Genomic DNA, 27,402 nt, shown 5'->3' with positions numbered 1-27,402 from the left:
GAGCATTATTCTGACAATTCCAAGCGGTCACGAGATGAGTTAGATCGATGTGAAGTAATAAGCTTAGACAAATGCGCCTTCTCACGTTGCCATTGAAATCATAGGGATCACGAGTGGAAGTTCTTGTGCCTATGTTGTAAAGTTCGTTGACAAAATGTGTAACTCGGCGTAAAGCCAGGAAGAATATTCAACGCTGAGCGGACGGAATAAAAGAGCCTGTACTCGATGCTCGCCCAGGCGGCCACCAGGTCTCCATTTACAAACCGATTACATAGCGACACAGGTCATAAGCAGGTTCAGAGGCCAAGGTGCAAGCAAGAGAAACAAATGTATCTAGACTATGATTGTCCTCCCTGGTTAGGCTCTACTATTTTGTATCGTGTACCCCTTTTACCACTCTGATTATATTTAGCTCTATACCCTTAATTCTGTCAGCTTAAACTTTAACAATTATATACAGTACGCGTGTTTATGTATTATAAATTTAGATAAAGTAACCGAAAATAAGTAGTAACTAATGGTTCTAAAACTACAATATGCTATGATAAGGAGATAGTTATCTGATGGTGCTCAGCTATATCCAACTCAAATTGGCTAGGGCCTCCAGGTCGATTGTGGAGCAATATTCCACATAACCAAGCAATGACACGTCATTCTCGGTGACTAGATAAGGTAGCATCGTGGAGTTCAGTGTAATTACGACTGCAAAATAAGCTCTCCGAGCTCACGGACCAGTATTGCGCGAAGTATACAGCATCCCCCTCCAGTTTTGTCAGGTCTGTACTTCACTTTGCTCGCTTGTAGTCAACACATCCTGGGATGCAACAGAATTAGCTCAAGAATCTGCCTAGTGGTGTTACTAAGTAACCAATAGACGAAGTGGATATAGAAGACACCGCAGTGTCCCCGATGAGACTGTATAAAAGTTCTGCTTGCACGCATCTGAATCCCTAGCTCCAGAGAACTTTCAATCTTTGTTCGACCCTCAACAACGAGTTATTCCACAACATGATATCAATCCCAGAATCTACTAGCACCGTCGATGTTTCCATCATGGACACCGGCTGTAAGATTGGAAACATTCCAGCCGCAGTCTTCACAGATCCACAGATACCTGGTTTCGAAAGATTTGAAGGCATCAGCTATGTGTTTGTCCTCACTTGCACTGACAAAGGGGGCAAGGTCAGACGAGTCCTTTTTGATCTCGGGGCCCGCAAAGATTGGGAGAATATGGCACCTCAGGTTGTGCAGGGAGTAAAAGCAATCGAGGGTGCTATACTTGAGCCTGTGGAGAATGTGGCAGATTTATTGGAACGTGAAGGGATTGATAGGGCCAGCATTGAGGCACTGATCTGGAGGTACATCAGTTCAAACCTGTCTGTCTAGAAATGCTGAGCTGACGTCTGGACTAGTCACGCGCATGTCGACCATGTTGGGGACCCATCGACCTTCCCCTCTAGCGCAACACTCATCGTCGGTCCTGGCGTGAAAGACGAGTATTTCCCCGGATGGCCAACAAAGCCTGATGCGCCTGTTCTGGTGACTGATTTCGCGAATCGCGAGGTCCGTCAACTCGACTTCTCGGACACAAAACTGTCGATTGGCGGACTCCCTGCCTTGGACTATTTTGGTGACGGCAGTTTCTACCTGCTCGATGCACCTGGCCACGCTTTGGGTCACCTGTGCGGCCTCGCCCGTACAACACCGGACACTTTCATGTTGTTCACTGGCGACGTGTACCACCACGCGAGCCAGATTCGACCATCCGCATCCGTTCCCCTACCTGAGCATGTGCATGTACCCAACCTCATCCCGAACCCGTTGGCCGCTAAGCAGCTTGCACAAATTGCTCCTTCAAAGTGCTGCTCTGTACCCTTGCTCCAACCTGGCAAAGTCAACAGCGATCTGAGCACCGCGATGCGTACTATCAGAGCTGTGAGAGACTTTGACGATCAGGACAACGTCTTTTTAGTTGCTGCGCACGATCACACTGTTTCAACTGTTATTGACACATTTCCTCGGTCAGCAAACCAATGGAAGCAGAAGGGATGGAAAGAGCAGGCAAAGTGGCTGTTTCTGAAGGACTTTCAGGAGGCGTTGAATCTGGTTGCTTGAGCGACATCTCGGTGTCTGCAACGATTACCGCTTATAGTGTAAGGAGTGTCAGTAGTCAACGAGGATGTGCTTGGGTGGTTTGTACACAGCTGCATGTGTTTGTAGAAAATAAGTTTGTAGAGAAAAAAATCTTCAATACAGCTTGAATAAGCGAAGGCATCATGGCAGTGAATTGTGTCCGAGAAGGAAGTACGGACGTGCAACTCCAACACACGGATAATTCTCGACTTTCCATTCGTGCCAGTGACAAAAAATATCGCCCGTGTTCCCACGCATACGGAAACATATCAAACAAGGGGTTTAGTGGCGGGGATGCATCATAGGTATTATGCGCAAGCAAGGACTCAATTTTGGAAAATGCTGCAAACTTCAGTAACCATAACGCGGGGGATGGGCATAGTCTTCGCAAAATCTGAGTCATGTCTCACGCTCCTTTGGGCCTGGGCTGGATTTGCGTCGGCCCGACTGCACTTGAGTAAATCCCTCTGATGTTAGCTAAGCTGTCCCCACTGACTACCACATGATTGGGTAGATCAGACCGACTGCCCTTTTACATTGACAACATTGACAACACGGACCTCTCTTGAAGCGTTGACTGACAAAGCCACGACGGACATACTCTTATAACGGAGCTTCGGGGTGCATTATACACTGGATAGCGAGCTGGCTTACTTTCTCTTCTGTTGGTATCAGAATGTAAATTTGCGCAACGTGAATTGGACGCATATAAAGAGCGAAGTTGTCCGCTGTTGAACAGCATCATAGCTACTAAGATTTACTACATCGATATTCTCAGTCCACTTTGATAATACACATCATCATGTCCAAGTTTAACTCCTCCACCACTGCCAGCGACGTGGTCGCCGCTTTACCTATGCAAGTCGCTGAGAAGACTTGTGAGTAGTCACTCACCTTCCCCTGTTTTTCTTCTTTTTCTTCTTTTTTGCTTTCTGACAATCAGGACAGTCGTCATAACTGGTGCCAGTCCTGGCGGTCTCGGAGCAGCTGTCGCCCTGGCTCTGGCCTCAGCCAAACCCTCCGCCATCATTCTCCTTGGCCGGACTGAATCCAAAGGTTCTCCTGTTATCGAGGTAATTTCGAAGATCAGTCCTACAACCAAGGCACACTTCGTCCAGATAGATCTTTTGTCGCTCTCTTCCGTCCGCACTGCTGCCGCCTCAGTCGCAGCACTTGCTCCAAAGATCGATGTCTTGCTCAACAACGCTGGAATCATGGGTACTAAGCTGGTCCGTACGCGTGAAGGTGTAGAGAGCCAATTCGCTGCTAATCATATCGGCCACTTCCTTCTCACCAATCTTCTTGTACCACAACTCGAGCAGGCCAACGGCAGCGCTCGTGTAGTCAATGTCTCGTCGAAGCTATATCAATTTAGCCCAGTGAATTTCTCGGATCCTCAATTCACATCTACTCCCTGGAACACCTGGGAAGCTTACGGACAATCCAAGACCGCCAATATCCTCTTCGCTGTTGCTTTGGCTAGGAAACTGGAAAGCAAGGGAGTAAAGAGCTATTCACTTCATCCAGGAAACATCCAACAGACAGGATTAGCGGCTGGTGTGGATCCAGAGAGCTGGCCGATCGTTATGAAGATGTTTGAACAAAAGCAAATGGAGATGCCAAAAGAGAAGACGTTGGAACAGGGTGCTGCCACATCTGTCGCTGCTGCGCTAGATCCCCGACTTGACGGTAAGCATACTTTACTTACCTCTAGCATCGTAGATGTAGCTAACAAGACCTACAGATTTCTCAGGTGCATTCCTGGATGACTGTCAGGTCGCGAAGGCCCTGGAGTATGCTTCCAGCGAAGACAACGCGGAGCGTCTGTGGGCTCTAAGCGAGGAGATTGTAGGAGAAAAATTCTCTTATTGACGGTCTAGTTAGCCTTTTCCAACGAATCATTGGTGCTAAGCCAACGTAAGCTGCTAGGTGCACATAGTCTAGCCTAGTTCACCTTGGAAGAAAGAGAGGCAAATGTAACTTTCGTTCACCTTTTCAGTCCAACTCTATGGTTGTACACTATGCAGTCAGCCACGCTCAAACAATCAGGAAATACTGGTAGCCGTGCAGGGCCGTAAAAATACACGTAACCTCCCTCCCTTCGCAGCGAACAATCTCAGTGATACCTTGCTGACCATTTCCTTGAAGTCTTTTATTTTTCTTCTTTTTCTTTTGTTTGGTGGTTTGGGAGGGGGAAGATCTTGCACTCCAGACTGTCACCATTTACTTGACCTACAGAGACAATACTTCACAGTCTTCTTCTGACGCATAGTAAGAAGGAGTGGAGTTTGTCCACTTGAGCTATTCTCAACACTAGAGTCTGACCTTACCTTCTGCTTATCAGCCCCTTGCTCAGGAATACCCAATTGCGTTCCAATGCTATCAGCCCGCTCACGCTCGTTCAGGGCGAGAACGACGTTGCCATCTGGGGTTGTGCCTTTCAGCAGCATAAATTCGCCGGCACCTCGCGCAGCACCCAAACTCCATACCGCAACGGTCTTATCTACACGAACCATGCAAATCCGTGATGTACTGCGTCTCAATCTCGGTACGACGGTAATAGCCCACGCCAATAAGGTCAAACATTCTCTATTCGGCCGACTCGCAGGTCCAAGAGCAGTGGGCCACAAGGCCCTTAGATTCGGCGCGTATGGCCTTGACAAACAATCACACTACTTGTTTCAGCTCGATAGACAAATACCGTAGGCTATGCATCTCGTTGGGACTGCAAAACAAGATACAATGTGCGTTCTTTGGTAGAGTCTCAGGGGAAGATGCTCTGCTGAAAATTCTCTCAGACTTGGGAACACTCAAGGATAGCCATGTTTGTTTCCTTTTTAGGGCTTTTTTTGATCGCAGATGGGGGTCTGATACGCTTGAGTAGTAATCAAATACAGCGATCGTTTGATTGTTCTCAAGTCTACGCATGAATCGGCGAATGCAATCTCAAGAGTTCCACAAAACCACCGAGAAAACAAGTCCCAGTAGTCTCATCTTTTCTGTAATTCCGTCTTTAGTCCGTTCTGCTTACGAGTACAATCGGGATTTAAGAAAAGCGGACACGGCGTTCACCGACCGATGGTCAATTGGCCCGAAGGTGGCATTATAAATACCCATCAACCCCTTCCACAGAGAGCACTTACAAAACCAGATTCACATCGGATCCATTACTGCACATCATGCAATTACTCCAGCTCTTCCTCCTTTCGGCTGCTTTCCCCTCGATGATAGCAGCCACTCCCTATTGCCCGCCTCGAGCAGCATCTCTCCAACAGAAACGCGCAATTCTCCAGCAGTACATACAGAAGCTCTATATCGACCGGGACCCTATCCGCGCTGTAAACGACCACATTGCCTTGGATCTCATACAGCATAACCCGAATGCCCTTTCTGGCCGCGAAAACACTCTCCAGTCGTTGGCCTTCATCTCGCCTGACACGGTCAACTTCACAATCACCCATCTAGGAGTAGATGGGGACATTGGCTTTGTTCACTCAAGATTCGACCTGGTTGGTGCAGATCAGCCATCTGCGGTGGCAGATTTTTTCAGATTCAACGGAACTTGTATCCAAGAGCATTGGGACGCGATTCAAGAGCGAACTGAGAATCGCAGAAATCCTCTTGATCTGTGGTAGTTCGAGGGGCAGTTATGGGCAGTAGTATTTGCTTTATACTACAAGAGAACAGTAGGGGATAGCTCTGTATTCCTACACTGGATTGAGGTGGAAGTTCTAGTAATAATATTTGTTTACCTTCTCACGCGCGGTGCAAGATATTTATCATCAGGAACGTTGACAGCGTCGAAACCGCACAAGAGATGAGCAATGACATTACTACGGGTACAAACGAGCAATGCCTTACCACTGCTGTGTTTGTCCAAAACGGGTGTCGCACTCCACCTGTTGAGCTCGTCTCTGAGGCGGACTCTTGTATCTCACTACTCCGTGGCATATGTAATGATTGACGTACCAAATGTCTTGACTCCAGGTCAACTGTCAAATTCAAAGCCATAACACTTTCTACACTACGCCTACAGTAAATCAAGTTTGAGGACCGGATAGTTTCGTGAGCGAGCAGAACTGGCTGTGCACTCACCATGCCACCGAAACCAAGGACCACGAAGCAAATCAAGGCTTCCACCTCCGCCGAAGACCCTGAGCAACGTTTATCTATATTCTGCGGTGCACAGAGTACGGAGGAACAAGTGCGTAGAACCCTCCAACACGGCCACCACGTGCACTCGGCTGATCCGGATCTCCACCACCCAACCCCAACCCCACAAACTGCAAGCTGCTATTCCCAGACACAAAAGCGGGGCCACACAGCCACCAGCCATGCATGCCGACATGTGCGGGATCTTCAGCCTTCCCAGCGTCCGCCGTCGAACACGACCGCCGGCCGCAACTAGCCTCCACCGCCCCACAAAAAGTGTAGGTCCCGCTCGCAAGTGCACAGACACGTCACTGACCGCTGGATGTGCGTGAGGGGACGGTCCGTATCCAACGCGAGCTGTGTGCTAAACTCGTCGTGATGTGAGACCTAGCGCAGGTACCGATACGAGCTGACCGCGAGACGCGTGGCCTGGGCGATACGGTATCTATTACTTACACTCTGGGACGGCGCTTTCAGTGAAGGAAGCGGTCGTGAAGACGGGGCTTTCACTTCACTTTCGGTAGGACTGGGGTGTCTATCGAACCACGCACCGCCTCGCTTTGCGGGTTCCCTGCCGCCATCGCCGCCCGTACGCAGAGTACGGACCGTCCACATGCCCATGTGCGCCGAACACAACATGAGAGCTCCAAGCCCGCTGCTCCTGCTCCTTTTCCGCACCGCATACCTCTACACCATGATCATCTACGCGGCGTGCGCGTTCCTCGGCTTCCCCGGCGCCCTCTTCGGCGTCGCCGCTGCCCTGCTCCTCGCCGTGAGCGCGGAAACAGGATACATCTTCAGGACCCGAGAAACCGCCCCAGACCCCAAAGAGCAGCGCTTCATTGTCTGAGAACCGCGACTGAACAACGCCAACGCGACCCCATCACCCCAAGCCGTGACGCACCCCAACGCGCTGCCGAAACCCACCACACGTCCCAGCGCCAGACCCAGCTTCGCCCGCAAGAACCCAGTTGAATCTCACACCCCCTCCCCCGCGCCCCCACCCCGTGCCCCCACCCCGCGCAACCGCCCTTCTCAGCACACCCGCCATACACGCCACACACCCCGTCGCCCCGCGCCCCTCCCTCCCCACCCCAAGCGCCACAAGCCGCTAATCCAGCACCGCTTGCAACTGCGCGAGCTTAGCGCAGCACCACAGCGCATGCACTTCTGCGGCGAGCAGGTACGCGGCGAGGATGAGCAGCGGTGTTGCGCGGTTGCGCGGGACGAGGCCCGCGGTGCAGAGGGCGGAGATGTGCATCCAGAGGGTGTGCGGGAGGGGGAGGGGGAGTGTGGGCAGGCGGGCGAGCAGGTTGCTTGGGGGGAGCGGGGGCGCGAGCGGGCGGTTGAAGACTGGGGTGTTAGTGTGAGGTGCTGGCTGGGGCGGGGGACTTACTGAGGGCGTGCAGGAGGCTGAGGATCGTCATGGTGGTGGTGAGGTTGGAGGTGGGTGGTGTGTGTGCTTGAGGGGGTTTGTTGCTGGAGAGGAGGAAGTTGGTGGTGGGGTGCAGAGAAGGAAGGTGCGTTGAGAGCAAACCGGTATCTGAGACAAGTGCGGCGCGGGCTGGGGTGGGAAACAAACAAAGAAGCGGCTATCGTACGACGTTTCACTGCAGAGATCGACTGCGACGCGCTTGGACGTGATTTTGTGGCCTTCACCTGAGGATTGATTGTCGATAGGTTGTTGGTCTGATGGCTCTCGTATGAGAACTTGATGCATGTTAGCGCTATGTCGCTGAATATGCAGGACGATCGAAGTCAGTCTCAACGTACCGGCGAGCCAATGTTCCTTCCAAATCGAGAGAAAGGGACTGTGAGTACGAATACATAGAGAACGTGAAGCAGATGTGAACGGTGAACAGCTGTGATCATAAATCATGGGTATTATCATGCTCTCCATCGCGATCCACGATAGAATCTCTCTCCAATTCCGCTGCCATGCAAGACTTCATCATCACATTTTCCACCGAATCTTCCTATAATGCCTTCACCGCGACTTTTATCGTCCGCGATCTGGCGGCCTCGTTCATCGTGATGGCCGTGACCCTGTCTCAACTATTCGGCATAGTCTCCGAAACCCCTCATTTCGCCTTGCTCTTCGTCGCCTCGATCTCTCTCCGTGTCGCGTCCTCGAGAAGCGCGGTATCGACGGCGCCCGAGGGCAGGTGGACGTAGCGGACGACGGAGCCACGGATGAACATGTCCTTGGTGGAGCACTGGTGCGCGTTAGCTGCAATTGCCTGCTGACCACGTGCTCTCTAGCTGTTGCGTCGCACGCCTCCTTCTGGGCAGCTTCGTCGTTGGAGCTTCTTTGACCTAGCTCTGCCCGCGTCCCAAACACTCGACTTGGCTCGTCCTTCCTCCCCTCCAACTCCCACCCAGTCGCCCCCAGAAAGAGTCCAGAAAAGAGCAATCAACATACCAAATGCGGCCACCGAATCTCATCAACCGCCTCCGCGTTATCCAGCTTGATATTCAAGTACTGATCAACGCTCTTCAGCGTCCCGCGGATCTGGACCTCGTTCTTGAGCTCGACTGTGATCTCGTGCTCGACGAGCGTCTTGAAGAAGCTGTGTCCGTGTCAGCGTGCTGCTGGCCGTGCGTGGAGAGTGTGGGCGGGCTGGCGGGTCGCTACAAGAGCATTGTGGGTGCTGGGTGGGTGTGCGCACCTGAAGAAAAGCATGGCGGGAGCTGTGCGCGTCTAAGATTGTGTGGTTGTGTTGTTCGGGGCGTGTTGGCGTGTGGGTCGGTGTGGGTGCGGGTGCGGTTGCGAGGCGCGTGTTGGGCGCTGCGAAAGATGATGCTGTGGTTGTCGCGTGGGGTAGATCTACCGATGATCTGCCGGTCACGTGTTTCGACCTTCATAGATGCTGCTCTGTGTGGACCATCCAAGCGGCGCTAAAGTTGGCGTGTCTCACGTGAAAAAGCAGTATTGGCAATGATGAATGATGTGATCGACACATGTATTGTAGTACAACAAAAGAGATTCGCTGCGTGGTATCAATCCCATCATGACCTTGTCCGTACCCTCCCATGAAAACCCAAACACCGATCCAGCAAATGCCGATGATAGATCTCCAATTACTTCCTGGCCCAACCAGTAAGCGACCTCCACGCAGATCCTTCCTGCGCGCCCTCCTCAAGCACCTGCACAACGCCCTCCAGGAGCCTCTCCTCCTCCTTGCCCATCTCCATCTGCAACCTCAACATCCATCGCTCCCACGCCCACGAGCCAACAACGCCCGTAAGCATGGCCGCATCATTTGTCGAGCCGAACACAGGCGCATCCTGCATCTCGACCTCGCCGCTCTCACCAATGCACTTCTCCTGCGCACCAACCTTGGCGCCAACATTCAGATCCTCCTTCCAGTTCGCCGCCGTCTGGCCCATGGGCAGCACCATCCACGCGCGCTGCACGTCCCTGAAGCCCGCCTTCGCCACGCGCGGCAAGAACGTCTTGCTGGCCTGAGCGTCGTATCCGCGGGTCTTGAGGTTGAAGGCGAACTCCACGCCCATGGCCTGTGCGTTGCGGCCGGCGCGCATCAGCTCGGCGTCCAGCAGGGAGAACTCCAGAACGCCGCGCGGCTTGAGGCAGCGGTGCAGCTCCTTGAGGCAGAGGTCGTACTCGTCTGAGGAGCGGCCGGCGGGCTTGTTGGTCTTGAGCAGCTCATACAGAGTGCGCGCAGAGATGACGTCGAAGTGGGCGTTGGGGAAGGGCAGAGTCCACAGGTTGGGAACGCTGGTGTACTTGTGGTTGCTGGGGCCGACCACGTTGGGGGAGTGGTTGTTGCCGGCGGTGTTGACGGTGACCACGGAGGCGTAGGGGTAGTCGTATGCTACGTTCCAGGCCCAGTCGTTGGTAGCAATGCCGCCGACATCAAGGATGCGGGGCGAGGTTGCTCGGGTGATGCACCGCGCAGCGGGCTTACCGAGAAACTTGCCACCGTTGAGTTGCCTTTGTGCCTGGCTGACCCACTGACCGGGCAGCATCTGGTCGAGTGCCTGTCGCTCAGTCTGAGCACGAGTGATCCTCTCCTTGAGGGCAGTAGGGTCGTTGACGTAGAACTCTGACACAGGGCGAGCGGGCGCTGGGCGCTCTGGCTCATTGAGCTCGAATTTGCCCATTAGCTGATCACGGTGGGCGGCGGGGTTGCAGCGGCGCTGAACGTGCAAAGCCTCAGCACGAGTTTGGCGGTGGATGAATGTGTCCTTCTTCTCACACCTGGAGCGGATGTACTCAAGACCCTGAACGTAAGTCTGGATCTTCTTGGGCTCCTCGTCCTCTTCCTCAGTGGTCGCGATCTGCTCGGCAAAGGTCACCGACTTCTTCAATGCAGGCTTCTCAAGAGAGTTTCCACGGCTGTGTGTGCTGCTAGACAGAGTTGGGGAGCCCATCTTTCCCATGGCGCGAAGCGCGGTTGCCAGCTCGTCCTGCTCCTCGAGCCATCGACCAGTCATCTCAAGGTTGGCGGAAGAGAGCTTCTGCAGTTCAGAGTTGTAGTTCTCGTTGTAGTGGAAGACGGTCTCGCTGGGCTTGATCTCCTTGACTTCGACGTTCTCCTCCACTGGGCTCATAATTGTCTGGCGAGCTGCGGCCATGACTTCATCCAAGCCGTCGAGAGTCTCGCCGCTGAGCGTAAGGGGGCGCTCTGGCAAAGCAGGCATTGGCTGAGGCTTGCGGCTCTCCCATGGGAGGTCGTAAAACTTCTCCGCGGTAGAGGTGTTGGGAGCTGGTGCGGGCAGCGCCCAAGCAGTACGAGCGTCGGATCGGAGCGACGAAAAGAAGCCTCCGGGCGAAGGAATCGAGATCGCAGAGATTGGCGTGTCATCGTCTGAGTCGTTCTGGTGCGCAGCGAAAGGAATGGTCAGACCCAGGGATGGGCGCGAAATCTGCTGCATCTCAAGTCCTGCTCTTGGCTCTGCAGGCGGTGTCACTTGGTCATCCTCCTCTTCCACCTGCACTGCTGACTCTCCAAGGTGCTGGAGAGTGTGCATAGCCTGGAAGTCAAGCTGCATGGGTGCCCACGAATCTTCGGTCGAGAACGAGTCGCGCCTGGAGCGCGTGTCAGGTGTAGCTGGGCAGCTCAACCTATCTAGCTCCTCTGACGTCAAACTCCCATCCAGCGAAGGTGCGGCAGAGTGCTCGGGGACATGGAGGTTGTGCGAGTTGATCATCTTCAGGACGTGGCGCGAGGGTGTGAGAAGAGCGGAAGGGGTCATCGGCACTGCCGAAGTTGCGCTCCTCAGCTTCTCGATCGTTGGCCATGCTGTCGGCGACGGGATGATGAGAGACGGGAATCGTGTGCGGCGTGTAGGACCAGAGATCTTCTTGACTGATGCCGAAGCGTGAAGAGGAACCTCAGCCTCATCGTCGGTTACATCGTACAAAGAATCGAAATCACTGGCAGCGCGGCTCACACGGCGAAACTCGGAGCCAGTCATTGAGTTGGGTGGGAAACGCGGAGAGGGCTGTGGTGTGATATCGAACAGGCGCGCCTTGGGTGTGGGGAAGTCGTCGTCGCTACGGGGAGACATGGCACTGTCTGCTGTGAAGTAGTACTCGTCGAAAGAAGCACGGGCGTCAGTCTGGTAGACCGAAGGTGCAAGTGTCTGAGGCATGTTGATGATGGCTATGGTGTATTAAGAGACTGTTGTCCGGGATTGGCTAAGCGTTCAAAATGTCCAAAGACGATAATCGACTGTAGGTGGTATTAAGGCGGGCAATAACCCTGGGATTCACTGATCAACAGCGAGTTTACTCAAACAGAAATAATAAATATGCTTCGATCAACGAAGACTTGAAGCGAGAAAACTCGAAGTGGAGAAGGGAATGGCAGAGAAAGGTACGCGTGAGCGCCAACAAGGGAAGATTATAGCAGGTGTAGACGCCTGTCAACGCCTTAACCTAGTGTGACCGTGGCTCCCGAGGCTGCACTGCCAACTCTTCGCTCGGTGGCAGCAGAGCCCGATTAGGCAGTGGTGTGGAGCGTGCAGCGGCTCAAGGTTGGCCCCGCTGTCGAGACCGTCCTTGCCGCAAGATGGTTGGCCAGATTGCACACATGGCTGGGTGAGGCTATGCAAAGACGGGCGTCGTGCGCGATGCACCGCCTGGGATGGTTGGGTGTTCACTCTGTAAGCGCCCGGCTGCTCTATTTGTAGCGCCAGCTTATTGCAGTGCAGCCAATAGGACGCGTGAACCCTGTTCTACAGCATACCTGCCCAATAGCGCGTTGTTCAAGGGCAAACCATTGAATCTCTCGGCTCTGATCAGCACGTGTCGTTTCCTCCGTTTCTGCTCTCTTCGACGCGATGGCGGCCCGTCGTCGATGTTTCTCATGCTGCGCGTGACAAGTGCTTCCAAAAGCATCGATGGGCAACAGATAGGTACTGCAGCGTACCGCTATTGACCTCAGCAGCATATGTGTACCAATCAGAGAATGGCATTAGCGAGCGTGAACTAGATTGTTGATGGATGAATGAGGAAGTGACGACTACCTAGTTCGCATAAACATGAGGTGAGCGAGACGCTTGAAATGCCCCACCAATGCCCCACGTGGCTTGGCATCGTCACCGGCAAGCGCTGTCAACACCAAGCAGCCATCGTGAGATTTGGTCACATCAGCAATCTCCACCGCCTGTCTGTTTTTTCATAGGCCCCCGGATATCTTCACCGCTTCGATAAGAAATTTATCTGCGACACAACCGCCCAGCATGTCACCGCCTGCAATCATCGCGCCTTCAATTCTGTCGGCAGACTTCGGAGCACTGGGCAAGGCATGTTCGGACACCATCTCCCAAGGCGCGGACTGGCTCCACGTATGCTCCAATGGATATGACTCTTCATGTGACATGACTAATGCACCCAGGTCGACATCATGGACGGCCACTTTGTGCCGAACATGACCTTCGGCGCGCCCGTCGTGACCAAGATCCGCTCCCACGTCGACCGTCCGACGACTGCACAAGGAAAGGGGACCTTTGACTGTCACATGATGATTGCAGAGCCTCAGAAGTGGGTTCGCGAGTTCAAGAAGGCGGGATGCGATTTGTACTGCTTCCACTACGAAGCTGCGATATCCTCCACGGCGGCGCAAGAGCCTTCTGCAACCTCAGACCAGAAGACCTCGCCTAAAGAGTTGATCAAATATATTCACAGCGAGGGAATGCAGGCTGGAATTGCTATAAAGCCGAGTACAAAGGTGGATGTGCTCTGGGACATCCTTGAGAACTCGAACAAGGATGAGGTACCTGATGTAAGTTCATTCCATTATCTTGGCGTTCACACTCTATCGATAGCCAGGAGCGGCAGGAGCTCGTTCTAAGCCTCGATCTGGCGTGGTCGAGAAGACTTCACCGTAGGGCTGGCCTCTTCGGCGGCTCGCTGTGGCGGCGCTTAAGCATGCGAACTCCAGAACCAGTGGCGGCTTACGTTCGACCTGTTTTCGAGAACATTGTCACAAATCGGGCTTACACTGCGCCATTCATTGGCATTCTCTTTTGGGTAGCTGTCGCAGCGCTACTGCACATGTGCTCGCCGTTCTATTGCTTGCTTGTTGTTTACTGTTCAAGCGCTCGCTGGCAGACTCCACTCATGCGTTATGTGCTGACGCGTACCCAGATGGTTCTCATCATGACAGTCGAGCCTGGTTTTGGTGGCCAATCATTCATGGCTTCCGAGCTCCCCAAGGTCTCTGCTCTTCGCGCGAAGTATCCTGACCTTCCTATCGAGGTCGACGGTGGTCTGTCGGAAAAGACGATCGACCAAGCCGCCGACGCTGGTGCGAACGTGATCGTTGCCGGCAGTGCTGTCTTTGGAGCTGCTGACCCAGGTGACGTGATCAAGAAGCTCCGCGAAGCCGTGGATTCGAGGAGAGGCAAGTTGTAAACATCTCGCAGTTGACTGTGTATGGTTCGACAATGAGACAATGACAACGATAGCATATGCAGATAACACTGTATCGCAAACTTACGACACGATCATAGACAAAATGCATGTACATACGACTCGCTTTGTCTCCGCCCTCCCCTCGATTTCATCGACATGACGCGATGTACGATGTCTCTGCCCAATCTTTCGATGGAATGATGATTCAGATAAAGTGATATAGGTCAAGGGATCCACACGACCTAGATTCGGCATTTGTCTCGTTATACCTCCTGGGAGCAGTGATTGGGCGGCCACGTTCAGACAGACTGACCGTAGCTCCATCATGACACAAAACACTGGCCAATCAACGTGCGGTCAAACTGATCACGAAGACATTGGGCTCACCACTGAGATCTCGAGCATGATGGTCTAACGTAGCTGCAGTCACTACGGTGCAATGTCCGACTGTGTCACGAGGTATTTCATGGACATTGGGAAAATCTACGAGGTTATGTCGAGCGTAGAGCGCACGGTATGAATGTAATTCTAGAACAAGCGAGAACATGGCGCATCTCTTTAATAACGATTGTCTACTTAGACCCTCCGTTATCTGTGAGATGAGATTGGTGCTATCAGCCCGAGAGGGTTGGGTCAGTGGAGGCAACCCTTCGAGGTCCACCCTGTCTTCAATTGACTGTCCGACATGGCAGACAATACAACAAACCACGCAGTCTCACTCGCCTACACCTGTTGCTCGTCCACCAACAAGATTCAGGAAACGTCGAACCACTCTACACATCTTTGTATTCTCAAACCATACACTGCCAGAAATCATGGTGTTGACCATCGCTGCTGGCACACAGTTCCTGAAGACTCGGTATTTGTCCACCTTAGACAGGAGCGAAAGCGAAGAAGTGTAACGCATCACAGAGCAATCATGCAGGACACCATCAATGCCAAGCGACTGGGCAAGTGCCTCACCGCTTTGCCGGGAAAATGTTGGGAGCGCGCAGGCGAGTCCCGAACAAGCTTCAAGATACCGAGAAGCCCGAAAGGCGCAAAACAAAGCTTCGCCTGATTTGCCGACGTCTTTGTAATCGAGACTGTGTTTTTGTGCGCGCCTGGCGCCCGGTAGGAGAAACGGTTCACACCGGATGGGGTCATCGACACAGAGATGACACAAGTCTGGCTTGCAACGCTCCTGGATCCAGACCCTGACCTGAGGAAATCTGGTAGTTTCGGAGCTCGCGGCTGGACTGGCTCAAGAGGCTGTCCATCCTTGACCGCGAGCCGATTGGACTGAAGACCTTCGCTCTGGTTTCTCGACAAAGCAGATGTATTCGGCGGTGCAGCAGTGTCTCCACAACTACCTTTCTCTACATCGCCTGCAAATGAACGCGAGTCCTAGCTAATGCGAACTTGTATTGATGGGTCGGAGAGCAACGGGGAGCAGTGGACAAGAAGGCTGACCTGTGATCACGAGTTTGGTCTCGCGAGTATATAGTCCGAGCCGCTTCGCCAATGCCGCGTCTCCGATGCCGCTTCCGTTGTGACCCCCCACGGGGAAGAAGAGCCTCGTCAAGAGTGTTGTAGTCTTCATTGGGAAATTCTGAATGTGCGATTTCATGTACATAGGAGATCAGAGGAAGTTGAGAGTCGGCCTCAGCCTTGACCCCTTTTGATGGCATCCAGTATGACATGGATACCCCGCATATACCCAGGATCTACAGAACAACACGATGTCCCAAGATGAGTCGAAGAACAAAGTCATCTGCAGCCAGATCGGAAATGAAAACTGTCAGTCGCCTGTACCCCCGCCATATTACCGACGATGCTTTGTTCCACGTTGTCTCCGCTTTCACCCTGACTGCAGATCTGCTACTACCCACACCTTGCTCCCCACTGGTCGCCACCAACTTGTAAGCCTGCATCAATCCTGAATATTGACCAGTACCATCGCTGTCAGTCTCGGTGCTTGCGAGAGTGTACCGACCGCCCATCAACGAAACTGAGATGTGCCTAGGTAGCCAAGACCTCTGATCGACTTTACATACTTGGTACAACGCCTCTGCATAGTGATAACGTGGGAGACGACCAATTGTGCAACGCAATTTCTACCGTTACCAAGGTACTGTACTCATCTGCATTGCATTCTGTCTTATGGTGGGGAGAGTGGTCCGCACACGCATACAAGCATCATACCTGCCACTAATGCTAGTCTGTCATTTCCCCAAGAAATCCGTAAATTTGGGATTTGGGAGGTAACACACTAACCACCCCGGACCCTTGCGGATAGTCCCCCGCGACCCTCTCTTCTCAACCAGGTGCGCACTCTCGGCCTCACTGTCACCGGACACCAAACTCAACTTCGCCCGCCTAACCTGCACATTCGGGTCCGCCGACCTTGGCTCTCGGTCTTAAGGCAACCCACGATCCGCCGAGGCCTATGCCATGCGCTCCAGTTGTCTGTCTCGTTGCGCGGCGGATCTCGCTCGCATCGATGTCGAAAGTTGCGTTGAGACCGTCTAGACATGCGAGTTAATCTATTGGTAGGAATTTCAATGTCACCCGAGGGCCGTTATCACTCGTGTCCCTGGGAATTTCCTTCAATTATTGGCTTGGTTTCCAGTCAGCTACCAATCCCGTCTCGGTGTGGCGTAGTGCGCAGACCAATCGGATTCCGGGCAAGCGGCACCACCGACCCCATGGGGATCAATCCCCGCATCTTGGCCCTCGTGGCGCCTTCACCCTTCCTGGGCGTGACCATCTGCCTCGCTTACACGACTTATTCCAAGAAATTTCGGGGGAGTGGTGGCCGAAGGCAGGGCATATATATCCCTAATACACACACCCCTTGTACACCTCAGCACTCTGCCCTTTTCCTCTTTCCTCCTCACCAGCATCGACTGGTGAATCTGCATCGCGAATTTTTCGTATCGCGTCAGATTCTTGGTGAAGCTCGCAAGCCAACTGCCCTTCATCTTACTGGGCTGTTATCACAATGGCTACAGTGCAGGACCCCGCGATGGCGGAGACAGGGCCACGACCAGTGACATCTGATGGCGGCATTCACTTGACGCAGCATCAGCTCGTCGAGAACGCTGTGGCAGCCTCCGAGGCCGAGACCAAACTCCCCCGTATGGAACTTTTCAGGAAATACCGCCCCGCCGCCATCTACTCTGCCCTTCTGTCTATGGCTCTGATTATGGAGGGAATGGACGTCGGTCTGATCAACAACTTTTTCGCTCATCCTGCCTACCAAAAGAGGTTTGGCAACACCATCGATGCGAAAGGTGTAAAGGTTGTCTCGACCCAATGGCAAACGATCATCGGTGCCGGTAACAACGTTGGCTCGATCATCGGTCTCCTGCTCAACGGTTATCTCCAGTCCCGCTTCGGTTCTCGCAGGGTGTACTTGGTGAGCTTTTCTGCAACGACTCGATCTAGGACTGCGCTAATCACCCGATATCTAGGGCGCAATGGTCCTCATGACTGGCACCATCTTCGTCCTCTTCTTCGCACAGAGCGTTGAGATGCTCCTTGCTGGTAACATCCTGTGTGGTATCCCATGGGGAATTTTCCAGACTCTTACCACCGCCTACGCTGCCGAAATTGCCCCGACTGCTATGCGTGGATACCTGACCGCCTGGGTGTCTATGTGCTGGGGTGCTGGTTCCTTCCTGGCTGCTGGTGTGCTTAAGGGCACCATCACCATCCAAGGCGACGCGGGCTGGAAGATCCCCTATGGTCTCCAGTGGATGTGGATTCCTCCTCTATTTGCCGTTGCCTGGTTCGCTCCAGAGTCACCTTGGTACCTCATTCGCCGCGGCAAGATCGAGGAGACTGAGAAGAGTCTGCGTCGCCTGGCCAGCCCTGGTCACTACACCGAGCAGTCGATGCGCGAGACCCTTGCCCTCATGAAGCACACCAATGAAATGGAGAAGCTGGAAGCCAAGAACGCCAGCTACGCTGACTGCTTCCGCGGTGCGAATAAGCGCCGCACGATGATCGTCTCCATGGCCTGGATCATTCAGATCTTCAACGGTCAGTCCATCACCAACTACGCCGCCCAAATGCTCCGCAATATCGGCATGAGCCCCACCGACGCCTTCAGCTACACGATGGGAATCCAGTCAGTCAACATTTTCGCCACCGCGATCGCGATTGCCCTCATGGGCTCAGTCGGCCGCCGCACCTTCTACCTTTACGGTTCGTCATCTATCGGCCTCTGCATGCTCATCGTTGGTATCTTGGGCTTTGCCATAAAATCGGCCAAGGACGTCGCCATCCCCGTTGCCGTGTTCCTCATCTTCGTACAGATTGCGTTCAAGATCTCGCTCGGCCCGACCACATACGTTATCGCTGGTGAGATGGCCTCGTCTCGTGTCCGCGCCCAGACCATCGTCATTGGTCGCTCGCTCTACGTGTGCGGCCAGATTGTTGTGCAGCAGCTCAACCCCCGCATGCTCAACAACGATAAGACTGCATGGAACTGGGGTGCGAAGACGGGCTTGTTCTACTTCGGCTTCTGTTTGATCTGGGTCATCTGGATCTTCTTCTTCCTGCCCGAGACCAAGGAACGCAGCTTCGCTGAGATCGATTACCTGTTCAAGAAGGGGGTATCTGCTCGCAAGTTCCGCACTGCTCAGGTCGACTGTAAGTTCAATTTCCCCTTTGCCTACCAACTTAGTGTTCCCAAAGCTAATTCGTGTTTCCAGTGTTCGAGTTCACGCCAGAGGAGAAGATTTCCGACGATTACGATACAAAGGATGCCGTGGAGAGGATCGATGAGATCCGTGCTTAAATTAGCTGGACAACCTGGTATATACTGTAGCTGCTCGCTGGTATCTAATGAGTATTATGTAAAGACGTAATACAGCCTCAGTCCCTGTTCAAGTCTGTTCTCTGCACAAGAATAGCTGTGTGTCTCTGATGCTCTGGAATCGCTGCCAGAGGGTATTGCTTACAATGTGAATGGGACAACCACACAGTACAGCAACTTAGGAAATTCCTCGGAGCGCAACCACAAGAGGCGCGATCATGCATCAGTATGGATGCCACGGAGCTTCCAGTGTTGTCGACAAAGCCCAAATTTGCGAACAAGCTGATGGCTTGCTACAGGGTCCATTCGCTGCCAATATCGCTGCCAAATACCAAGATATGACATTGAAGCTTGACTTCGGCACTAGGCGTGAGTAGTCAAACTACGAGGTATCGAGGGTGGCGTGTTTGGTATTCCCTTGGGTGCAAAAGGTATTAGCCCGCAATGACCACCGCACTCGGGTGACTGGGATGGCAAGAGCGAACTGGGAATTCGCACAGCGTGTCGCGATGAGCCGTCGCGATCTTAGGCTTTTTGATCTGTCTTGAGCGCTTCAGCGGGTGACGATGACGGGATAGGCAAACGGTGTGGCTGTGCAAATGTACATTGCACAGCCACAGATGTAAGCACCTCGCCTCACTCAAGACGCTCTCGAAAGACTTGTCTGCCACTCTACCACCAATTTTTCCAGCTACTGTAGTAATGAATCGTACAGCGTAGAGCTGTTTGTCATTGTCAGAATGCCATCATCACGACGCGGGTCGACTTCTAGCACAGAGACTGTCGTCCCAGAACTGGGTGAGCGAAGAGATACCACAGGCAGCGACTCAGGACCCTGTGCGCGGTGCAGAGACCTCGTATTTAGCGTTCTTCCGAGCTCGAGTCTGCTTGAAGAGCAGCTCATCGCAGGAAGCAGGGATAGCCAGACCTTCGACACTTCATTACGCCCAGCATCGAAGAAGAAAGCTCATCTATGCAACTCTCTAGGACTTCAAGATCTGAAAGTGTCAGCCAGAAGATGTAAAATGTGTCGCAACCTTTGGCGAATGCTGCAAGGCGCCGATGGTACTCTGTTAGACCAGGTAACCAAGTACAGCAATGACACGTTCAATGCCACAAATCTATACCTTCCCGACGGCGGTACCGATCTCGAAGAATTGCTGAATCCCGGTCCAAAGGTCAAGTTGTCTGCGAGTGCATCTCTCCAATACCCGGAACGCTCGCAGCCAGAGTTTCACCTGCAGTTTCCGCGGCACCGTAGATGGTCACATGTCAAAGGAACAGCCATCACGCGGTGGTTTCACAGCAGACTCTCGCATCTGGGATACCAAGACCCACCGGAGGAATTATCAACAAGGAAGTTTGACAGCACACTTTTACTTCGTTTGCAACTCCATGTAACATACAAAGTCCAGCCCAAACATCGCGAATCTAATACCACTACCGTACAGGAAAATTTCATCCTGTTTTGGTCTTCGGGTACTAGCAGCCCTTTTGCTGTTTGATTGTCAATTTACTAACGTGAAGCCAGTGATCGATGGCAAGGATCTCGGCCGGGATATTCCCGATTCAGCGCTTCTTACGCTGATCCCGCAGGATTTACGTCTCGATGTTGATCGAAAGTGGAGCCTCCTAGCTTCGTGGATGGCCAAAGCTCCACAAGCAGGCTCTGAACACAGATTGAACGGATACCCCAGCCGAGTCCTCGATCTTTCACGAGATGGGCGTGTCAGATTGGTCGGTCCGAGAAATGAGCCCTATGCAGCTCTAAGTCATCGGTGGGGGACCTCGCGTCACTTCACTACCACTGCTCGTACGATCGATGAACTCAAGTCCGGCATTTCAACAGAAGTACTGCCACAAACATTCAGAGATGCTATTTCAGTAGCTCGGCGATTAGGTGTCAATTTCTTGTGGATCGATGCGCTGTGCATTGTGCAAGATGACGAAGATGATTGGCGACGTGAGTCTAAAATCATGGGAGACATCTTCATGCACGCAAAGACCATTCTGGCGGCGCACTGTGCGGCCGACGACTCTGACGGGTTTCTTATGAAGGCTTTGTCGCCACGTAGTGCGACCGAGTTCGAACTGCCAGATACTAGCGAGCTCAAAGGTATCATGGGTGTCTACCGCCGTACCGACCTCGAGGTGGATGTCACCAACAGCGCTCTGTCTAAGCGAGGCTGGGTTTTGCAGGAACGCTTCTTGGCCACACATACGCTTCATTTTACTAAACACGGCGTTTTGTCTGAGGCTGGAAGCGAAGTGTTTTCCGAAGACGGCCCACTCGAGCCGCGAGCTCGACATGGTGGGCGGACAGCTTTTCTCGGACCATCTGCTCTACCGGATCTTCGGTCCTTTCTGACAGACTTCAGTTCGAACGGGAGAGCTGGGCTCAGCTACAAAACACCATTGGATTGGTTGACGCTAATGGAAATGTACACAAACTGTGATTTGACGAGGGAAGAGGACAAGCTTTTTGCCATCGCGGGTGTGGCCCGGAAGATTCAACTACGCAAAGAAAGTGTCTGGTGTGCCGGATTATGGAGCGACAGGATCTCCCATGGACTGTTGTGGTTTCCTGGGCAAAGACTCAATGCGCCAGTAAACACACGTGCACCATCTTGGTCTTGGGCAGCTTGGGATGGATCTATCCAGTATCCTGAGATCCTGCAGCGTAGCTCATTTGAGGCTCGGGCACATTTCGTCTCTGTTCATGACATGAGACCAAACTCGGCTTCAGGCGGGACTAAGTGGCTCGACAGTTCTGGTTTACTGAGTATTAGAGCTTGTGTTATATCGCTTGAGGATGTGGTGGTCACACAGGATCACGCTCAGGTTGGACCCGGACCGGACAGACGAGGTTATCTGACCAGTGACCATCGGGACTTGCCACGCCTGGCTCTCAAGCAGTACTTACTCGCTTATGAGTTGCGAGGACGCCGGCACACGTCCAAACGCCAAGCGAAGGGGCCACGTCTAGTAGTTCGGGTGGATCAGCTACCGCCATGTGGTTGGCTAACATTTGACGACTCAAACTCTCTCTGGACTCAGAGGCTTTATCTCGACGACGAGTCCAGTGTGGTACTGAAGGACTGCTGCTTCGCTCTTCTGGGCACATTCCGAGCAGCCAATCAAGGCCTCGTTTACTTGGGACTATTCTTACAGCTTGTCGACGGCTGCAACGGTGAAGATCAGGTGTACCGTCGCATCGGATGCGGGCAGCTATCACATTCATTCATATCTGGAGGAGATCTCGGCCTTGAGAGTCAAAGACCAGAGGGACTACCTTGGTCGACTGAGTCTGATAATGGTATCCCGCAGCTACCGGCTGAACTCGCACGAATGTCGACTATCACCATACAGTAGGCTCCATCACGTTTGCTCCGCGATATTTGTCACAAGAATACGATTTAACCGCGGTCACTGCAACTCGATAGAAACGTTTGCATGGCGGCATCTGTTCAGTCTCTATGCTGCGGGGACCAAGCAGTGTGCTACTGCCAAAAGGAACAGATTGAAGCAACTAGATCAACACACGCTAAAATTCGGATCTTTATGTAATACATCGATCATCTAATAAGTCTTATCTACTAATCTCTATAGGATATGTAGGTTAACTTTTGTCGTTCTGTTTTCACTCTATTTCCCATAAAGGCTAGAGCATGATTTGTGTGCAAGTGCACGGACACTGTTACTAAAGCTCGCCGGACTCCACAACCCGCAGCCTTCTTCATTTGTCTCGCGCCCTCCTTGATAGGCGCCAAAATCTGGTAATTCTTACGAAGGGCAATTATATTTTAGATGTCTTCGCAGACACCTTCTCGATCTGCGAGCGAGGCCGATAGAGTTCTGAGAGAAAGGAGGCGGTCTCGGAACAAAGTTGCCTGCTACCCGTGCAAAAAACGCAAGGTCAAATGCGACGCTGGGTACGACCTGCACTGACCCTGTACTTCTGATTCGGAGCGCTGACTGTCAGACAACCATGTGCAATGTGCGTCAGGCGAGGTCATCCTGCGATATGCATGTATCTTGAAAATCATACTGGAAGGTCTACGCCGGGAGATGTCATAGCGCCTATCGAGCAGCCGCGACCCAAGACCAGACGCGAACCAATCACAGACACCCAATTCCTAGGCTCGGAGTCGACCACGGCATACATGCAGCGACTCGCCACGGAGAGAGGCGATGAGGTAGCCCGTGACGTTTCCCCGGCACTAGCTCTAGGGAATGTTGTGAGTTGGAATCCTTTTCAGTGTTACAACGAACGGAACAATGGATTCTCGGAGCTCGAAACTATTCTCCCTGAACGTGAAGACATACAAAAGTATGATACACTAACACCGAGATTCGATCCCAAGAAGCTGACCGAGCAAAGATACTATCAGTCATATCGTTCGTTTGTGCATCCGCTGAGCCCACTGATGGACATAGAACCCCTAGAGCTGAAGATAGCAGATCATCTAGAGGGACGCGTTTCATTCGTTAACGATGTCATTTCAGCGGCAACCATCGCGCTCGTTCTTGCAGTACTTGCATGCGGTGCGCAGTACTCCGACCTCAACTCATCCGAACGAAGAAGCAATTCACGAAATCTTGCATCAAAGAGCTTCCGCGCGCTCCAGCTAGCCAACTATCTCGTCCGACCTACTGCGTCCTGCTTACAGACTTTGATTCTTCTTGGCTTGTTCATCCGCAACGACGGAGATGCTGACGCCTCTTGGGCGCTACTTGGCACCACAATGAGGCTAGCGCAATCTGTTGGTCTTCACGATGTTAAGACTATGCGCAATCTCTCTACTAGAGACAAGGAAATGCGGTCGCAGCTCTGGAAAACAATCTTACAGCATGACAGCATCCTTTCGCTTTGCTTTGACCGTCCAATGTTCACTCCCACTCTGCCTCTATCAAGCTTTCCCTCCTCAACACCGGCAGAGAGCTTGGACTATTCGCAGATGATGTGGGAAATTACACGACTCTGTGCCGACAACTTGACACACCGCAACCGCGAGGTCGATTACAATCGGTCGCAACAATGCCTCATACATGTTGACAGTATCTTCTCTCAGTCATCACCACACTTACAAGAGAGGTCTGCGTGCCTTAGAATGCATGATCGTCTCGAGCATCATACGATCAACATTCACATAAACTTTATGATCTCAGTAATATGCAGGCCTGCCTTTCTAGGCTCAGATCTCGACGATTGTGACGACAAGACAGCGTTGGCCGAGAGGGGCAAAGCTGCGCTCACAAGTACGGTTAGTCATTTCCTGTGTCTACATAGACTCACTACGTACGCTGTAAGGACTTGGACAACTCTCCACGAAGCTTTGAGCTCTGCACTCTTGCTTGAGCTACTGCGTGAGCCAGACAAAAGCGCCGAATTGACCGGTCTGCAAAATGAGTTTCTGGAGGTAGTCATCTCCAGTCTCGACAGTGGGTCTACTGTACAGACCGGCCTATCCAAGCCACATGCAAGAGCTATCGCTGCTTTACGCAAAATCGCTCAGAAGCGGGCTTCACCGAGCCTAGCTACGCCCATCGCCATCAATTCTGCGACACAGCCAGTATCTGGCTCATCCAACGTAACCAATCTGCCAGACTTCGACTCTTTCACCTTCGACGAGAGTACTTTGAGCACTTTTGACACGATCCTGTGGGGTGAGTTCTGCCTTCAACTTTCATCAATCTCACGATTGCTGACCATGGGATGTAGATACCGAACCGGATCTCGATAGCCAGTTTTGGTTAGGCCTCAACAGCGACTTCACAGGGACCTAGCATAAGAACCTTTCAGAGGCAATCCATCGTGTTGATTGCTTTTCATTTCAGGGTTTACTCAGCGTCCAAAGATCTTGTTGTGAATACTCGAGTGGTCTAGTATTTGGCCAACCCTCTTTTCGGTCAGATCCTCTACAGTCGTCTGCTTTGTACAGATGCAGGCCTGAGGGGACAAAAGTCAACTCCAAACCTCTTCAGAGCGCCACACTGTCGAGATAGACGGTACTAAGAAGCCTCTGACCACCAAAAGCAGCTTCTAGCGTTTTGTTTAGCAGAGGCTCGCAGTGCGTAAGATAGGGTCAATCCAACGCTAGATGCAATCACTGTAAGTGACCTTGCAGAGCAAGGCACGACAACACTGCTGCTGTGCAGGAAGTCACTCCACAATTAATTAGCTGTCATATCTTCTTGGATACGGTACTCCAGGACAAATGCTACGATCTTAGCAAATCAGCATTTCTCTTGGGCCAATAGTTCCTCATGACTATTTGAAGATAACAGGTCCGTCATGACATTTGATCCCTTTGGCATTCTTGCGATCTACATAGCTTACAGTACAGAGGAGAAGTAGGATCTGTCGTGATATACGAACTACGATACAACAAACGACTATTCAAGTAAGATCTGTTAGAAGCTTAGAGCGTGTGTGCCGACCTAAACCCCATCTGTTCCCATGACGCGTTCACCTTGTCCTGGAGCGCTTTGGGGTAAGAGTGTTCGAAATCAGCCAGCTCCCAGTTGGATTCTCCCGTGTATTCCACGGGGAGCAGAGCATCTGAGACGACTTTACCGCCCATGATTGGAGACGCTGTGCCATGAGACATGTACGGAATGAGAGGAAATCCCTTTACATCTTCGACGAAGGTCTCGTCTGTACCAGGCCGGCATCGCGTACTGTAAGCAAAGATAACATCCTTGAAATTGTAGATATCGATGTCGGGGCCAACGAGTAACAATCGGTGTATCGTGTAGCCAGCCTTTACTTTGAAGATCGCATCCGAGAAACGTTGGCGCAGCTCCGCTGGCGTCATCTTCATTTGACGGAGCTTCTGGGTGTCAATCTTCAACACCACCCAAGTCACTTGGACTTCAAACGGTGCAAACGCTTCGACCACAGGCAGTCCTGCTTGACGGCATATATCGCCAATTTGAGCGGCAGCAAGAGAACCGATCAATGTGTGTGTCTCGTCGGTGATGCGCCCGCAATTCGAGACGGGCAAGATGGCATCGTTTCGATGGGTGATTTTGTTGACCTTGTAGCGTGGCCACGGGTGCGTATCTCCCTTGAATACGTAGCCATGCATTTCTCCAAATGGCCCTTCTGGTGCAGTTTCGGTGATTGATAGTGTGCCCTCCAGAACAATCTCCGCATTGGCTGGAACGTACAGATTGTTCGACTCGCATTTAACAACATCAATCGGCTTGCCTGCCATAGCTCCTACATAGGCGCCTTCTGAAACACCACCGGGGATGGGCATGCTTGAGGCCATGATGGCCATGGGTGGCACGCCGAAGCAAAGGGCCCATGGTACATCCTTGCCAATCTTTTTCCACATCTGATGTATCTGCCAAATGTGCTGAGGCTCAATTACGAGTCCAACGAGATGATTCTTGTCGTCGACCATAGCTCGGGCAATTGACCAGTTTGTCCACTTTCCATCCGGTGACTGCACAACATGCATTCCGTATGTTTGGATGTAACGTCCGCCATCGGATTGGTGGAGCATGGGGCTAGGCAGAGTGGTGAAGTCGAATTCGCCATCCGACAGAATGTTCTCCTTGCAAGGACCGGACTCTACAACTCGTGGTTCGATGGGCTCCATTTTCGCAGGTGAAACCATGAGATCTTGGATCTCCTTCATGGTGGCTGTGGGGGGGAGCCCCAGGTGCCTCGCGACTCGACCATAAACTTGCTCGGGGTTGCTTCGCAGAGATGCTGGCGCACCCAAGATCCTCCACAGTCCGTTCTTTGCCCCCTTCAAATTGTTGAAAAGCGGAGCTTTATCGTTGGTCTCGCAAACCTTTCGGATAATCGCTCCAACTTCCAAGTTGGGATCTTTCTCGTCATTGATTTCCACCAAGTCATTGTCATGCTTCAAGGCATCAACAAAACAGCGGAAGTTGAGATGCGGCTCAAGCTGTTGGGATGGAATATTGATGGGAGCCATGAAGATGATGTTCGTGCGTGTGCAGCTGAATGTAGCAGAAATAAGGGCGATTCTCTTGACTAGGTAGGTGGAATGAGTTGGATGAAAACATGATTGAATGTACGGGAGTTGATACATATATATCTAGTCGCTGGACCCGTTTATTGCAAATTCCAGGGATCGAAGGTTGGAGCGTCTTGTGATTCGGCCGACGAGATGTCATGCCGTAGCATCCGAGCCCTCCGATCCCGATCCCGATGCCACGCGCTGAATTTGTAACACCGCCACAGCGCAAGCCGAAGCCGAAGCCGAAGGCAGAAAGACGTCTTCTAATGACTTTTCACAGTCGAGTCCTGTCGACTTGATAAATACCGATGAGCAGCAGAGAAGTCCGCAATACACCTTTGACGAATTTACTTCAACTTCGTGTTCCCACTCCATACTACCTTTATCTACGTTGCCATGTTCATTGCCGGTCTAGTGTCAGGCTGCAT

At 52.4% G+C, this 27,402-nt stretch overlaps 12 protein-coding genes across 12 annotated transcripts; 8 read left to right on the top strand and 4 right to left on the bottom strand.

The window, feature by feature from the left end:
• Positions 1 to 1,008: 1,008 nt before the first annotated feature.
• On the top strand, positions 1,009 to 2,115 carry C7974DRAFT_451884 (metallo-beta-lactamase superfamily protein; the record flags this gene model as incomplete). The annotated part of the gene is made up of 2 exons (XM_046145799.1): positions 1,009 to 1,358; positions 1,413 to 2,115. The coding sequence occupies 2 exons, from the start codon at positions 1,009 to 1,011 to the stop codon at positions 2,113 to 2,115; spliced, it is 1,053 nt and encodes a 350-aa protein (XP_045999710.1).
• Positions 2,116 to 2,695: 580 nt separating this feature from the next.
• C7974DRAFT_471163 (uncharacterized protein) lies at positions 2,696 to 4,125 on the top strand. The gene is made up of 3 exons (XM_046146490.1): positions 2,696 to 3,011; positions 3,082 to 3,822; positions 3,878 to 4,125. The coding sequence occupies exons 1-3, from the start codon at positions 2,936 to 2,938 to the stop codon at positions 4,003 to 4,005; spliced, it is 945 nt and encodes a 314-aa protein (XP_045999709.1). The 5' UTR covers positions 2,696 to 2,935; the 3' UTR covers positions 4,006 to 4,125.
• Positions 4,126 to 5,288: 1,163 nt separating this feature from the next.
• Positions 5,289 to 5,776, top strand: C7974DRAFT_391694 (uncharacterized protein). The gene has a single exon (XM_046141605.1). The coding sequence runs from the start codon at positions 5,313 to 5,315 to the stop codon at positions 5,766 to 5,768; it is 456 nt and encodes a 151-aa protein (XP_045999708.1). The 5' UTR covers positions 5,289 to 5,312; the 3' UTR covers positions 5,769 to 5,776.
• Positions 5,777 to 6,922: 1,146 nt separating this feature from the next.
• C7974DRAFT_423341 (uncharacterized protein) lies at positions 6,923 to 7,273 on the top strand (the record flags this gene model as incomplete). The annotated part of the gene is made up of 2 exons (XM_046144379.1): positions 6,923 to 7,057; positions 7,107 to 7,273. 2 exons carry the CDS (start codon positions 6,923 to 6,925, stop codon positions 7,146 to 7,148), a joined length of 177 nt encoding a protein of 58 aa, XP_045999707.1. The 3' UTR covers positions 7,149 to 7,273.
• Positions 7,274 to 7,681: 408 nt separating this feature from the next.
• Positions 7,682 to 8,142, bottom strand: C7974DRAFT_423340 (uncharacterized protein; the record flags this gene model as incomplete). Its single annotated transcript, XM_046144378.1, has 2 exons — positions 7,682 to 7,995; positions 8,059 to 8,142. Coding segments are annotated over 2 exons (396 nt in total), but the record flags the coding sequence as incomplete, so codon positions are not given.
• Positions 8,143 to 9,068, bottom strand: C7974DRAFT_391689 (uncharacterized protein). Its single transcript, XM_046141604.1, has 3 exons — positions 8,955 to 9,068; positions 8,708 to 8,855; positions 8,143 to 8,501 (listed from the first exon to the last, which is right to left on the bottom strand). The coding sequence occupies exons 1-3, from the start codon at positions 8,966 to 8,968 to the stop codon at positions 8,367 to 8,369; spliced, it is 297 nt and encodes a 98-aa protein (XP_045999705.1). The 5' UTR covers positions 8,969 to 9,068; the 3' UTR covers positions 8,143 to 8,366.
• A 149-nt stretch (positions 9,069 to 9,217) lies between these two features.
• On the bottom strand, positions 9,218 to 12,166 carry C7974DRAFT_391688 (uncharacterized protein). Its single transcript, XM_046141603.1, has one exon. It carries the CDS (start codon positions 11,902 to 11,904, stop codon positions 9,367 to 9,369), a length of 2,538 nt encoding a protein of 845 aa, XP_045999704.1. The 5' UTR covers positions 11,905 to 12,166; the 3' UTR covers positions 9,218 to 9,366.
• Positions 12,167 to 12,844: 678 nt separating this feature from the next.
• Positions 12,845 to 14,343, top strand: C7974DRAFT_161599 (ribulose-phosphate 3-epimerase). Its single transcript, XM_046135956.1, has 3 exons — positions 12,845 to 13,101; positions 13,152 to 13,538; positions 13,904 to 14,343. Exons 1-3 carry the CDS (start codon positions 12,997 to 12,999, stop codon positions 14,168 to 14,170), a joined length of 759 nt encoding a protein of 252 aa, XP_045999703.1. The 5' UTR covers positions 12,845 to 12,996; the 3' UTR covers positions 14,171 to 14,343.
• A 2,465-nt stretch (positions 14,344 to 16,808) lies between these two features.
• C7974DRAFT_391681 (general substrate transporter) lies at positions 16,809 to 19,232 on the top strand. The gene is made up of 3 exons (XM_046141602.1): positions 16,809 to 17,570; positions 17,626 to 18,808; positions 18,871 to 19,232. Exons 1-3 carry the CDS (start codon positions 17,154 to 17,156, stop codon positions 18,954 to 18,956), a joined length of 1,686 nt encoding a protein of 561 aa, XP_045999702.1. The 5' UTR covers positions 16,809 to 17,153; the 3' UTR covers positions 18,957 to 19,232.
• A 420-nt stretch (positions 19,233 to 19,652) lies between these two features.
• C7974DRAFT_333638 (heterokaryon incompatibility protein-domain-containing protein) lies at positions 19,653 to 22,544 on the top strand. The gene is made up of 2 exons (XM_046139140.1): positions 19,653 to 20,453; positions 20,506 to 22,544. Exons 1-2 carry the CDS (start codon positions 19,715 to 19,717, stop codon positions 22,344 to 22,346), a joined length of 2,580 nt encoding a protein of 859 aa, XP_045999701.1. The 5' UTR covers positions 19,653 to 19,714; the 3' UTR covers positions 22,347 to 22,544.
• A 26-nt stretch (positions 22,545 to 22,570) lies between these two features.
• Positions 22,571 to 25,150, top strand: C7974DRAFT_161548 (fungal-specific transcription factor domain-containing protein). Its single transcript, XM_046135955.1, has 4 exons — positions 22,571 to 22,906; positions 22,957 to 23,304; positions 23,356 to 24,641; positions 24,697 to 25,150. Exons 1-4 carry the CDS (start codon positions 22,782 to 22,784, stop codon positions 24,759 to 24,761), a joined length of 1,824 nt encoding a protein of 607 aa, XP_045999700.1. The 5' UTR covers positions 22,571 to 22,781; the 3' UTR covers positions 24,762 to 25,150.
• Positions 25,151 to 25,414: 264 nt separating this feature from the next.
• Positions 25,415 to 26,986, bottom strand: C7974DRAFT_333636 (3-polyprenyl-4-hydroxybenzoate decarboxylase; the record flags this gene model as incomplete). The annotated part of the gene is made up of 1 exon (XM_046139139.1): positions 25,415 to 26,986. A coding segment is annotated over exon 1 (1,515 nt), but the record flags the coding sequence as incomplete, so codon positions are not given.
• Between the last annotated feature and the right edge of the window lie 416 nt (positions 26,987 to 27,402).

This window comes from Boeremia exigua (genome assembly GCF_020726555.1).
Source record: "Boeremia exigua strain MPI-SDFR-AT-0100 chromosome Unknown C7974scaffold_4, whole genome shotgun sequence".
Lineage (NCBI taxonomy): Eukaryota > Fungi > Ascomycota > Dothideomycetes > Pleosporales > Didymellaceae > Boeremia > Boeremia exigua.
The sequence above is the reverse complement of the archived record's forward strand: the minus strand, read 5'-3'. Positions and strand labels throughout refer to the sequence as shown.